Source organism: Mercenaria mercenaria, chromosome 13 (genome assembly GCF_021730395.1).
Source record: "Mercenaria mercenaria strain notata chromosome 13, MADL_Memer_1, whole genome shotgun sequence".
In the NCBI taxonomy this organism is placed as follows: Eukaryota; Metazoa; Mollusca; class Bivalvia; order Venerida; family Veneridae; genus Mercenaria; species Mercenaria mercenaria.
This window is the reverse complement of record NC_069373.1, coordinates 72,946,490-72,961,296: the sequence shown is the minus strand read 5'-3', so window position 1 is coordinate 72,961,296 and position 14,807 is coordinate 72,946,490. Positions and strand designations below refer to the sequence as shown.

The following is a 14,807-nucleotide window of genomic DNA, read 5'->3' as shown; positions in this document are numbered from 1 at the left end:
GTAAGCTGTAAGCAAGGGGTCCATGTTCGAGCCCTGGACTGGGTGCACATTTTTCTCGCCCCGTCAGCCTTATGACCCTTGCAATATTATGAACCTCTGGAATTGGAGGACGAAGGTTCAACTTGTGGGGGTGTATGTTATGCTAAGGATTTGGTCTCGTTAGGGGAGAATATGTGTCAGGCAGCTGGTTAGGTCAATCAGTAGAGCACTTGCCCTGTGATAGGTCCTGGGTTCAAGCCCCTGACTTACTGCATATTTGTCTCACCATGTGACATTTATATATAGTGGATATCAAGACTTACACATCTTCTGGACACTGCTTTGGCTTTTTCAGTCTGTTTCCTTCCTTCACATGAGCAGCAATGTCAGAGTTATCTACATCAGGGTATGGAGTTACTCCCCTTGTCAACAGTTCCCACAATACAACACCACACGACCACTGAAAAACAATGCAGTTGTGACTTGTTAAATATTTCCTCAATCCTTAGACCCTTTTTACTGACTTTTCACAGTGACAAGGAAGTTTGACAGAATAAATACGAAACAGTTTTAACTTTTAAACTGCATGAAATCACCATAATTATTACTGTTATTATTATATCACATTTACATTGCAATCATACAAAGCACATACACATTCATAGATGTTTTTACAATAGACACTGAAAAGCATATACTATTAGACACAAAACTAAACAAGAAAACAGATAAACAAGATTAATTGGTCAGGTTGCAAAATGTTATAAAAAGGAATGTGTTTTCAAGAGGCTTTTAAAAGTAGTCAGTACACAAAGTAAACTACTGGTTCCATGATAACTGTTTCTGCATACATCCAAATATATTTTTTGTTGGGTTTAAAGCCCTTGGTGTCCCTCCATGAACTATATGACAAGCATGTGTGCCTTGGTAGAACCACGACCTTCCATAAACTTTAAAGTTTATAACCATTTGGTCCATTAATTTTTTCTCTTGACAACTCACCACATCAGATTTTGTAGTAACAGTGCTAAAATCTTCACCCTCTAACACCTCTGGTGCAGACCACTTGACTAGAGACTTGTTTTTGTCTGTTTCCCTTATGTACTGTTCCTTTGTGAAGAGTTCCTTATGAATTCCATAGTCTCCCACTAACACACGCTTCTGGTCACTTAAGCTGCAGTGAATATATCAATCTTACACTGAATATCAATAATCAGAGATGTTACGTTATTAAAATGGACTTTACTACTTTCCAGTTATATTAAAGATACTCAGTGTGCATCTTTTGTTAAAATAGTTTATTTTTAAGATACCATCTTTAAAGGCTTAACATCTTTAACTTGACCAAATACTAGTATATAAACTTATTGGCATTCAAATTTAGACATCATGTATAGCATTCATTTGTTGACTCTCAAAATGGAGAGCATTTATTAATTGTTGCTAGAACTTGTTACCCAACCCTTTGATATTGTACATTTTAGATGTTGTGGAGATAAACTTATATGTACATAAAATATGTTTAAAATAAAACACTTTTATTTTTAGTGGGGTAGTATACATTTATAATGTGCTTCCTTATACATGTATTAGATGTGTGCTATTTTAAAGCCTAACATATAAACATGTAAATTTTTATATTTACGTAGTTATTATGAAGTATCTGTTTAAACTTTCAAATGATATTTTCGTATAGTATAATACATAATATCCAATGTCTACCTTCCTGTAAAGGGTTAGACAGTAAAGGAAAACATAGATATAGACTTTCAATAATATCAACAGCATTTCTGACAAGAGTTTCATTACAGGAGGTTCTACATTTAAAAGATATGTTACACATAATAACAAGCTTTGTTTTTTAAATCCTGGTTAAAAACTTACTTTGTATAAAAGCAAAACAGAGCAATGGAACCTGTACATTGCAAGTCAGTTCATCATAGCTAGTAAGTGTGTGAAGTTTCAATCCATTCCCACACGTTGCAACTGAGATTACAGCTTAGATACAAAATCTTAACCACATCTGGATGCAGACACTGACGAATGGGTGAGTGCAAAGCTCTACCTATCTTTTAAATAGTCTGGCTAAAAATGAATAGAGTATAAACTGTGTGTCTACTTACTAGCAATTTCTAAGTGCTAAGTTGCCATGGACAACAGGCTGGCTGCTAAGGTAATCCATAGCTTCGGCAATCTGGTTTCCAAAATCAAGCAAGTCAGACACCTTCAATTCCTGTAAAAAAATATTAAGAAACTTACCACTAGCATCACTGGCTATAACTACTACATAAAAGTAAACATAAAAACATATATGGTACAAACTTTCTTTTAGAAATTTTTGCTTTTGTTCTTTCAAAAAGTGCATGAGTTGAACTCACCAAATTTCTTCACTATGGCCTATTATGTGAAATTAAGAATGGGCCGCAATTTTAGAAAACATAGCCACAGAAAGAAGTCCATTATTTATGGTCATCTTCACATAAAGGTCCTTCATCTGTGAAACTTTCAAGTATATCCTTTCAACAGTGTTTGAGGAGTTGGAGAGACAAGATTTTTGTCTATATCGTATATAGCAAAACTATCAAAGGGCCATAACTGTGGTAAAAATAACCACAGCAGAAGTTCCTTCCTTAATGGTCATCTACACATCAAGCTTGTTTCATCAGCGAAAGTTTGAAGCAAATCAAGCTAATAATGTAGGAGTTGGACACACAAGATTTCGGGACGTATGGACGGACATAGTATTATTATTATTACGTATGGACATACGAACAGCAGCAATGCTATATGCCATAAAAATTGCCTGCCCACCATGAAACCTACCTATCCCTATTTTTGCAGTTAAATAATAATAAACATAACTTTTTTTCTTTCTGATCTTAATAACATTTCAGATAGGAACTGTATAAAATCTCACCTTATTTGAGTCCCTTACATATGATTTGAGATCGCCATTTTGTGAGAAGGGTATAACTATCATTGGATCACTAGATACTGTAATGCATGCTCCAATTATTGGCATAATGCCAGGATGTTGCAAGTTACGTAATTGTGAGACATTTGTTAGAAACTGCGAGACACTTTCACTATCCGTTTGTGACCCTGAAAAAGATTCAAAATTTAACACTGAAAAACAGCACTGACAAAAAAGTTACTGTTCTACAAGTTAAGAATTCAAACCATTATAATTCAAAATCTTCTCAACACCAAGTGTACACTGATCTTTTCAGAGCCTGTCCGTTTAGAGAGATTCTGTTTATATTTTATTAAATTAAAATGTCAAATCATTTAATTTCAAGGGCATGTAATTATGTGACTTTGTTGGAAAAAATCTCGTTAACGATACCAGTAATCATGTTGGTATATGAATTTCTGGATTTCAACCTCTGAAGATAAAAGGAACGACAATATTGTTTGTTTGTTGGAATGTTATTTCAAGGATTGATACAACCTCAAAGTTCATGGAACATATAGTCCTCCAAAAATAATCATATTTTCACATTATTGATCTGAAACAGCATCATGAGCTTCAACAGAATACCATATGTTTTACCTGTAAAAAATAAAATCGCTATTACCATACCTTGTAAAGTTTTGACAGCCACATCTTTTGGGATTTCTTCATCAGTTTCACTATATGTTGCCTTGTATGTTACTCCAAAATTACCTGATTAAAAAAAGTTACAAACTGTAATTAAAAATAATATTGCATAACAAACAATATGGTTCCTTGTTAAAAACCAGAACAGTAAAGAAAATTGTCTCAATAGTTCACACAGCCAAGCGACATATGCAGCAATCAAGCAGAAAACAAATTTGAGCATGAACATTTTCTGCAAAGTCATATTTCTGGCAAATTTAAGATATCTGTGAAGTAAACGGTGGTTGTTTCTTTCTTCATTTCACAGACTATGATCATGTTTTTAATATGATGACAAGAGAGGTCAAGAAAGAAAAGAAAACAGAGATTTTAAGACTTACACATATGTAATAATACCGCAAACAGATATTTTTTCTACATGAAGGCACACATTTGCAACCTCTCTAATGCTAAGAAGTTGAACTCACCTTTTCCTAAAATATCCCCTATATCCAACTTTCTCCGAGATATAAGCAGTAGCTGAATACACTGTTTAACATAATCATCTTCTACTTTACTCAATAATTCTTCTATATATGGGGCAGTGTCTGAAAAAGACAAAAAACAGTGCTGTATTTGAACTCGTAAGTCCCCGTTAGAAAATTAATCCTTGTTTCAAATTGCTGCAGACATCGACACTTTAGTTATTGCTTCCAATAAAAGCCAATACTCAACAGGTCTAATAAAATGCCTACACATTTACTGTGATTCTGACACAGACAGATTCTGATTATGTCTACTTTTTCCTTCTATACTGACTAACCACAAAATCATACTATACATAAACATGTATATTTCATTGTAAATGACTTAAATTCTGTCTTACAGGCCCGATGTCCATGGCCAATACTACAAATGGAGTCTGCATGCCAGGCCACTGTTATAATAAGTTTAATGGGTAGTTCACTATACATTATAAGACGATAATGAAATAATCACCCTCTAATAATAGTTTACCCACTGTTGGTATACAAGTTACATTCTGTACCAACAATCATAAGAATCAAAGGGCTTTATTGGCCCCTAAACAATAAAGAAAAACCTGTACTGCAGGTTAAATAATGTGCATGCCAGTATAATAATGCAAAGGCTGTGAAAACTGTTATAGGGCAAAATTAATGTAACTGTGCAGAAGTGTACAGAAAATCATAACTTAGTTGTCAGGTACAGTTACAATTCATGTTCATATCTTCATATGTCCCATTCATAGTTTGAATCATCAAATTATCTCCGAGTAAACTAAAGATATTTCAAGCATTCTTACCTTTATCATCAGGTATAGATCCGTTCATATCTGCTTTAACTTACCTTTATCATCAGGTATAGATCCATTCATATCTGCTTTAACTGAGACATGATTTAATTCCACTTCTTCTTCCTCCTTCTTTTCCTCTTTCCAAACATCTGGAATATAGTCCTCACTCGGCTTGTGTTTACGATGTCGACGAATCACGCAGATGGCAAGTAGTGTTATAATTGCAAGTATCGGCAACACGACACCAAGGATGATTCCTATTGCAATCGGTTTTTCTTTTTCGTCAGTATCATAGATTTTGACATAGCCAACTTCTTTCTCCATGTTGCCAATTTGTAACTATATTACAAGTAAAACTTAAGGTGCATCACTGTTAATAAAGTTAAAGTATAAAATGGAATATTGTTTTCCCATCAGTCAGTAGTTTTTCGACATATTTACAAATTGTTTTATCCTAATATTTGAATTGTCTCCCATAGCTAAGAAAAATAACAGTACTCTGAATTATTCATAAACTGACAAAAATGAAAATTACCAATATAATAAAATAATACCCCTACTGTATACTAAAATAGAAATGTTGTTTCAAAGGTACACTATTTCTTAACAGGCTTTTTACTAATGTTTCTATAATTACCATGACAAGAGCATTTCCTTTGCTATCAACCTCGCGAGGTTGTTCCGGTGCATTACAAGATAAAGCGTCATCAGTGGCTGTCGGCTTCACACAGAAACTTCCACCGACAGTTACACTCACGTCTTGCATAATGGGATTGACGCGTCTGAAATTACCCTGCGGAAAACAAAAGCATACTGACACAGATGCATAACAAGAAGTAAAATGCTTCAAATTCGTGACAAAAAGTTTTTTTTGATACAGTGGAACCAAACTAAAAACAAACAGCTTCATGGACCAAGTAAAAAGTGGAGTTTTGAGGAGTTTCTGGGTTATATAGGCAGAAAGGAACTAAAAAGCAGAGACTCATACTGACACTCAATAATTTCTTTGTGATTTCAGCATTCTCAAATTGTTGTGGAAACAGGTGCTTGTATGAGTCACATTTAAGAATGGGCTAACAACAGTCAAGAATATGAAATTGCACAGTTACTGACCATTGTCATTACCGGTCCACTACCTTAATCTGAACCAAGATTGCAAAAAAGTCTACAATCCAACATGGCAATAGAAAATGTTATTGGGAAATGAAAGAACCAGAAGACGTCAATAAACTGGGGATCTCTAATAAAACATGAACTTGTACCGCCTGTAGATAACTGGGCAAAGAAATGTTTACTTTCAAGACAGCAAAATAACTGGCCCATATTTGGAGGTGGTCTTTAGTACATGTTTGACTGATCTACTGTAACAATTTTTTTTTTTAAATTTTAATAAATTCAAAACAAATCTAATAACATAAGTTTTAATCTCTGCCTATATAAAGCTGTTAATATCTCCTATAAAAGCAACATTAAAATTAAGAGTTTTCAAAGGATTAAACTTCACACAAAATATTCTAAAAGGCAAAGTTAGCAAATTTATTTTCTCATAAATATTTCCATCTTTATGGCAACATGAAATCAAGAGAATCAAGACTATAATAAAGCATTCACTAACCTTGATCACAACCATAGTATCCTTGGAATACTTTTTCCCGCCATTTCCAGGCAGTGGCAAATTCTCTATCTCTGGGTCAGGGTAGTACAGCAGCGGACCAAACTGGGGATCAGTTGATATGTTCCTATATGTTGTCACGCCATCAAGGTTGAACCCATAATGCACTTCTTTCGGACTAGTTTCAGTGATATTTTCACCAGGAAAATTCAGTTTGGGTGTTTTACACAGAAGCCATGCAGTTAATGGCTCTAACCAGCAATTCTATTGAATTAAAAGGATTCATTAAACAAAAATAGACCATTTCAAATCTTTTAAAAGAATACTGATATTTCAGGAGGCCATGTTACAGATTAACCAATAATGAGACAAACTAACTTAAATTTCCTATCATTCTTTGCAAACAAGTAAGTTACAAGCAGTGAAGAAAGTTGTAGCACAGGTAAAAAGAGGAAGTTGTACTGAAATTCTCACACAGGAAAATATGATGAAGAGGAGGGTAAGTTGAGTGGGTAGGCTGTTTGAATCTCAAACCAGACGTTGTGTTTGAGCTCTGATCGTCACAACAGTATCGGTCTGCATGATAACAGTCTTGGCTTTTCCAAGGTTAAAAACCAAGTTAAAGGAATAATATATTTCTTCCCAATGAAGTTTAGTATTAACTTATGACTAAAAAAATCTTACAGATTGGTCTGGAGTTCCTGTGACAAATGTATGGTCTAAATGGAATAATTCTTAACTTACACTTGTTATTTGCTTGTTTCCGTGTTCAACAAAGAACTGTGGTCTTTGTATATACTGCATTTGACTTCCCATAGCTGTGATTGATGTACCCCCACTGAAAATAAAATATTTAAAAAAAATTAGTTTGCCACAATTTAAAAGAGAAGAAACAAAATATGGCTTAACTAAAATATTTGATATATCGATTTAACTTAAGTATCACACAGGCATTAAACTGGTTCATTGTTGAGAAGCTTATGCAGCATGAGCAGAAGTCCAATGTTTGGAGTCCAGTCTAAGAATAAAACCCTGCCATTGGTCAAGTTCAAGACTGTGCTTAGAAACGACCAATCAGATTCATGGGTTTTGAGACTGGTCTCTAAAGGAATTTTCCAAAACAAATATTTAATAATTAAACAAGGTAACAACTTTTTTCTACAACTTGACTTAATCTCACATTTTCGAACAGAAATACAAAATTTCATAGAAAAATCGTAGAATAAAGTCCCATAATTCAAGTGACCATCTGTTTCAATATATTTAACATATTTATAAACACAAGATATTTTTTACCTTAAAATTGTCTTCTTTGGTTCAATCATGCTGATTTCTGGGTCCTTCACATACAAGTATTTCTCTGGTACCAATTTATTCAGCCCGCCAAAGTTGACCTCAACATCAACCTCATTCTCATTGGCTGACAGCTGTGATGTCATACATTCTAATGTACTCACATTGGAACTGAAACAGTAATACACTATACAGTCCTATGCACAAGGTACACTGTTCCTGAAAACATCCCTTTGCAAGCAGGCAAATCAGGATTTCACAGTACTGAGAAGATTATGATAAATCTAATTAACAAGTGGTACCACATGGTCCATACAGCGGATTATAGACATCAGTTTGTTATTGCTGAAACATCTCATTTTATATATATATTGCCATGCAGTTCTGATACTGGAGAAATAGAACATTTGTTGGGCATGTTAGAAAATTATTTACATTATATAATAAGTACAAAGAATTTAAGTAATATATAATGAAGAAAAAATATAATAGTGAGTATGCAACCTGTATACTAATATATATATATGGTAACTTTAATCATGTTTTGCATTATATTGTTATAATTATGAAATTAAAAATAATGTGTGGAAGTCAAGTGTTTGAATGTTTGTGTTTCTTTTAAAGATACTATAAGAGAGGTTGGGGTCATTTTAATGTAATGTTAAAATCAAATGAAAAGCTTTCAATCAGTTAGTAAAATAATTGTTAGGGAACGAAAATCGGGTATGTGGGCAGTGGCAGAAAAGTGAAATATTCTAGCTCCAGCCTGACAGCAGACAAACAGTCTGGCCTTAGTTTCAACGTAAATAAAATTTTGGTCTGAATGAGTGAGTGAGTGAGAAAACGACTTAAGGGTACACATTGGGCGTCTCCAACTACCATGTGGCCTGGAATCCAAAGATATTCCAGGATTGATCTTAGAATCTCAGAAAAAAATAAATATATTTTCTCTCTTCGCTTGCAATGATAAAAATATTCGACAAACTCCTTCTGCAACCAAAATATATTATAAGTTGGCTTCAATTCTTCAAGGATTTGACAAAAAGTGTGCTTGCACCGATGGCAATAACTCTTCCCTCCTTTCCATATCCAATACGTTTCTAATCAAACCCAAGTTTGAAAGAAAATATAATGTGATAAATGCTGATAAATCTGGCCTTAAATCCAGTTATTATATCCTCATCTGAAATTTAAGAAATATTTAATGCTTGCTTGTAGTATCATAATTCTATTGCTAATCGACTACAGCTTGTGTAGGCTGTCATAGCAAGATTAGCAAAAATATACGAGTCTGGCAACCTACATTCTTATCACATTTAAGGGATTTTCTTTTGTAGTTCATGCGAAATGAATGGACGAGAATGATGGGCAAACACATGCACTGCACTTCTGTTGGCTTTCATAGCAAGATTAGAAATAATACATGATTAAACCCAAGACTGTTTGTGTCTGGCAAACCTACATTCTTTTAACATTTAGGATTTTTTTTTTTGTAGTTCATGCGAAATGAATGGAATATTATGATCAGCAAATCGATTATAGAAAGGCATATCAGAATCAAAATTATGTATGACAGAATGGTGTTATATTTAACTGGTACATTCTTGGCCCGCAATATTCATATGACATCTATGCACTCCTAAATTTTCAAAGGACCTGTAAACCCTTGCCTTGCTCTGATATCTTTAAAACTTGGTCAAACTGACGTCACACTGACCTACTACTATTTTGGCCCATACATATGACAAGAAATAGTAATTCCCTATTTCATCTACTTTGATATAAAAGACATATTAGATTCAAAACAATATATAACAGAACCGTGATTTAATATACTTAAACACTTAATCTGTTACATGCGGCATAGAATAATTTACTTGGGCTATCAGGGCCAAATATCGCCCCCATTTCCAAATGCCAAATATGCTCCATTTTCCTTAATTTGAAGCAACAAGAGTTGTCACTAATTGTGACAAATGCCCCCGCAGCACCTTGACCTTTGACCTGGTGACCCCAAAGTCAGCATGTAAAGTTTGAAGGTCCTGGGTGAAGTGGTTCGCGAGTAAAGTGCCTTCATGCAAAAAGTTAATGTTGACCCCTGTGACCTTGACCTTTGACCTGGTGACCCCAAAGTCAGTAGGAGTGGTGCAATCAATAAGTACTATCAGCATGTGAAGTTTGAAGGTCCTGGGTGCAGTGGTTTGCGAGTAAAGTGCCTTCATGCAAAAAGTTAATGTTGGCCCCTGTAACCTTGACCTTTGACCTGGTGACCCTAAAATCTGTAGGGGTGGTGTACTCAATAAGTACTATCAGCACGTGAAGTTTGAAGGTCCTGGGTGCAGTGGTTCGCGAGTAAAGTGCCTTCATGCAAAAAGCTAACGTTGGCCCCTGTGACCTTGACCTTTGACCTGGTGACCCCAAAGTCAGTAGGGGTGGTGTACTCAGTAAGTACTATCAGCAGGTAAAGTTTGAAGGTCCTGGGTGCAGTGGTTCGCGAGTAAAGTGCCTTCATGCAACAAGAGATCACGGAGTGATCTTGGCGCCCACCAATGTGCCATTTTTGAGTGTTCCAAATTTCAAGACTTACTGACTAGCTCAAGGTCAAATTTCATTTTCGTACACAACACAAATCTATGCATGTGGTCCAAATTTGAAGCCTGTACCTTCAAAAATGTGAAAGTAGGTCACTAGGTCAATGTCAAGGTCAAAGTTTGTTTCGGTACACAAAACTATGCATGTGGTCCTAAATTTGAAGCCTGTAGCTACAGAAATGTGAAAGTAGGTCACTAGGTCAATCTTAAGGTCAAAGTTCATTTTGGTACCCAAAACTATGCAAGTGGTCCAAATTTGAAGGCTGTAGCTTGAGAAATGTAAAACTAGGTCACTAGGTCAAAATCCAGGTCAAATTTTACTTCGGAACACAAAACTATGCAAGTGGTCCAAATTTGAAGCCTATACCTTCAAAAATGTGAAAGTAGGTCACTAGGTCAATGTAAAGGTCAAAGTTTGTTTCGGTACACAAAACTATGCATGTGGTCCAAATTTGAAGGCTGTAGCTTGAGAAATGTAAAAGTAGGTCACTAGGTCAAAATCAAGGTCAAATATTATTTCGGAATACAGAACTATGCATGTGGTCCAAATTTGAAGCCTGTACCTTAAAATGTGAAAGTAGGTCACTAGGTCAATGTAAAGGTCAAAGTTAATTTCGGTACACAAAACTATGCAAGTGGTCCAAATCTGAAGGCTGTAGCTTGAGAAATGTAAAAGTAGGTCACTAGGTCAAAATTAAGGTCAAATTTTATTTCAGAATACAAAACTATGCATGTGGTCCAAATTTGAAGCCTGTACCTTCAAAAATGTGAAAGTAGGTCACTAGGTCAATGTCAAGGTCAAAGTTTTTTTTGGTACACAAAACTATGCATGTAGTCCAAATTTGAAGGCTGTAGCTTGAGAAATGTGAAAGTAGGTCACTAGGTCAAAATCAATGTCAAATTTCATTTTGAAACACGAAACTATACATATGGTCCAAATTTGATGCCTGTACCTTCAAAAATGTGAAAGTAGGTCACTAGGTCAAAATAAAGGTCAAAGTTTTTTCCAGTGCACAAAATTATGCATGTGGTCCAAATTTGAAAGCTGTAGCTACAGAAATGTGAAAGTAGGTCACTAGGTCAAAATCAAGGTCAACTCATGTCAAGGTTCATCTTGCCACTCAAAAATATACATGTGGTCCAAGTTTGAATGTTGTAGTTACTGACAAGAATGTTTTAAAAGCTTTTCCCTATATAAGTCTATATGAACCAATTGACCCCCGGGGCGGGGCCATATTTAACCCTAGGAGGATAATTTGAACAAACTTGGTAGAGAACCACTAGATGATGCTACATTACAAGTATCAAAGCCCTAGGCTTTGTGGTTTGGACAAGAAGATTTTCAAAGTTTTTCCCTATATAAGTCTATGTAAACCATATGACCCCCAGGGCGGGGCCATATTTGACCCTAGGGGTATAATTTGATCAATCTTAGTTGAAGACCACTAGATGATGTCACATACAAAATATCAAAGCCCTAGGCCCTGTGGTTTTGGACAAGAGGTTATTCAAAGTTTTTCCCTATATAAGTCTATATAAACCATGTGACCCCCAGGGCGGGGCCATATTTGACCCCAGAGAAATAATTTGAATCATCTTGGTAGAGGACCACTAGATGATGCTTCATACCAAATATCAAAGCCCTAGGCTCTGTGGTTTTGGACAAGAAGGTTTTCAAAGTTTTTCCCTATATAAATCTATATAAATTATAGAAATAAACAAAGGGCCATAACTCACTCATAAATTGTTGAACCAGTCTGATTTTCAGGGGGACACAACTAGGGTACCAATACATCATTCTGACAAAGTTTGGTCAAAATCCCCCAAGTAGTTTCTGAGGAGATGCGATAACGAGAAATTGTTAACGGACGGACGGACGGACGGACGGACGGACCACGGACGCAGAGTGATTTTAATAGCCCACCATCTGATGATGGTGGGCTAAAAAGTTAACGTTGTGACGAACGAACTAACTAACTAACGAACAAACTGACGGACAGTTGAAAACTAATATACCTCCCTTCGGAGGCATAAAAATTCCAAATCCAAAGGAAAAAGTCCCTACTGAAATTAATTTTTGATTATTCAAAGTTTTGTTTCTAATGAAATCACACAAAATGTTGGAAAAACTAACTTGTTTCTATTTTTGATAACATGACTGTCTGCATCTCGGCAAAAATTAAATACATTATTCTGTCTGAAAATTATATATTTTTTAAGTAAAAACCTCTCAAAACACATAAAAACATTAACATTTATTCATATATAATACTGATTAAGGTACCAAAAATGTGTTGACAGATTGGGGCTACACCATTAGTTAAAATGGCATTATGCACATCTTACTGCATACAGTGTGATTTTGGTGAACATTTTATAAAAGCAATTTTCGGTTGCTGTGCATTTAAATGTATTAAATTAACTATAATGCCACAAAAATATTTGAAGTTGATGCTTTAGAAATAAAGAAATCGGACTAATAAAAATAATAGTTCTTTTCTTCAATGTTCTACGCAGTGATCTCCCTTACCTATAGGTAGAGATTTCTGAAGTTGAAGTTGAACTCCTGCGTGCAGTTTGACTGACTGCCCCAGTCAAAATAAGAAAAGTCATATTTGGGAAGTTATCATTTCGTACGGGTAACAGGAAGAGTTTGGTATATTGGGTTAAAAGCTATAATTTCCTCCACCCTTTTCACACACACATCTATTTCAGCCGGATTTTTACTTGGAAATGCGTATAATTCCACTTTAATATCATATATTATGTCACATATTTTCGTGACCCGATTTTTTCACTCGAACACACACATACACTACTTTTTAGAAAATGCAGTTGTTATTGAGATGAAAACTGACTCGACTGTAAACAAAAGTTTAAACATGACAAATAAGGAGTTATTCTTTTTTGTAAGGTCTGTATATAATCAGCAACTTAGAAAAAACTCCCGAAAAATGAATTCTCTAAATTTCATTAGGGGATGCTTTAAATCTGTAATTCATTTGAATGCCTATCATAAAACTTTACAAGAGCTGTTGGAGAAGAGCAACGCTCGACTATTCAACAGCCTTGTCGACTGAATGAATACGAAAGTCGAAAAAGGGGCATAATTTAAAAAAAAGCAAAATAGGGTTATGGAACCTGCATAGTGCTTATCAGCTCATGACAGTGGACAAGTGTGTGAAGCTTCAATCCATTCCCATTAGTGGGTACTGAGATACCAGCTTATATATAAGAATTTAACCCAAAACTCCTAAGTTTAAAAAGGGGCATAATTTTGTAAAATGCAAAGTTGCGTTATTGACCCTTTGCACTGCATGTCATATCATGACAGTGAACAAGTGTGTGAAGTTTCAATCCTTTCCCATTAGTGGATACTGAGATACCAGCTTACATACAAAAACTTAACCAGAAATTTCTATGTTGAAAAAGGGGCATAAATTTGTGAAAAAAGCAAAATAAAGTTATGGGACCTGCTTTGTGAATGTCAGATCATGACAGTGAACAAGTGTGTAAGGTTACAATCCATTCCAATTAGTGAGTACTGAGATACCAGCTTACATACAAAACCTTAACCAAAAAATTCTAAGTTGAAAAAGGGGCATAATTTTGTAAAAAAGCAAAATAGAGTTATGGAACCTGTGCAATGTAAGTCAGTTTATCACAGTGAATAAGTGTGTGAAGTTTCAATCCATTCCCACAAGTGGTTGCTGAGATACCAGCTTACATACAAAAACTTAACCAAATCGGGACGCAGACGCGGATGCCCACGCATGGGCGAGTCCAATAGCTCTACTATTCTATGAATAGTCGAGCTAAAAATACAGTTTTAAAGAAATATAATTAAATGTTTATTTCTCACAATTTACTTTATTTGTCGATACCTATTCCCAATTTTGACAATTTACTGCATAGAAAATTCTCTATCTGACCAGGGGCCTTCCCCCCCTAACCCTAGAAAAAGCCCTGGCTATGCCCTTGCGAATTATTTCGCGAGAGTATAACCTTTTCATCATGTTTAGATATATTAAAGCATGGTTCTGCTAAATATCATTTCTTAAATAGCACTTATTTATACAATTGATATTTAGATGAAAGTGTTAAATAATAGGCATTTTCTTATTCAACAAGAGCTAGTAGAACACGAAATGCCCCCCTTGATGCATTCAGTAACTGCGCAAGGGACAGAAATTATTTGGTTACTGTGCGCAAAAATTCTATTGTTCTTGGTCAAAGTGACCTTGACCTTTGACCTATTGACCTCAAAATCAATAGGGGTCATCTGCTGGTCATGATAAACCTCCCTATTAAGCTTCTTGATCCTAGGTCCAAGCATTCTCAAGTTATCATCCAGACACATTTTAACTGTTCCAGGTCACTGTGACCTTGACCTTTGACCTACTGACCTCAAAATCTTTAGGGGTCATTTACTGGTCA

At 35.2% G+C, this 14,807-nt stretch overlaps 1 protein-coding gene across 4 annotated transcripts in view; it reads right to left on the bottom strand.

The window, feature by feature from the left end:
- LOC123530597 (plexin-A1-like) overlaps positions 1-14,807 on the bottom strand; it is a 112,696-nt gene that overhangs the window by 8,717 nt on the left and 89,172 nt on the right. For all 4 annotated transcript variants that reach the window (XM_045311378.2, XM_045311375.2, XM_045311376.2 and 1 more), the window contains 11 exons: positions 7,783-7,950; positions 7,231-7,324; positions 6,490-6,750; positions 5,512-5,667; positions 4,928-5,213; positions 4,048-4,167; positions 3,563-3,646; positions 2,897-3,081; positions 2,103-2,212; positions 982-1,153; positions 303-439 (listed from right to left, as the gene is read on the bottom strand). In XM_045311378.2, coding sequence (XP_045167313.2) covers positions 303-439; positions 982-1,153; positions 2,103-2,212; positions 2,897-3,081; positions 3,563-3,646; positions 4,048-4,167; positions 4,928-5,213; positions 5,512-5,667; positions 6,490-6,750; positions 7,231-7,324; positions 7,783-7,950 — 1,773 coding nt within the window. The remainder of the gene's footprint in view (positions 1-302; positions 440-981; positions 1,154-2,102; positions 2,213-2,896; positions 3,082-3,562; positions 3,647-4,047; positions 4,168-4,927; positions 5,214-5,511; positions 5,668-6,489; positions 6,751-7,230; positions 7,325-7,782; positions 7,951-14,807) is intronic.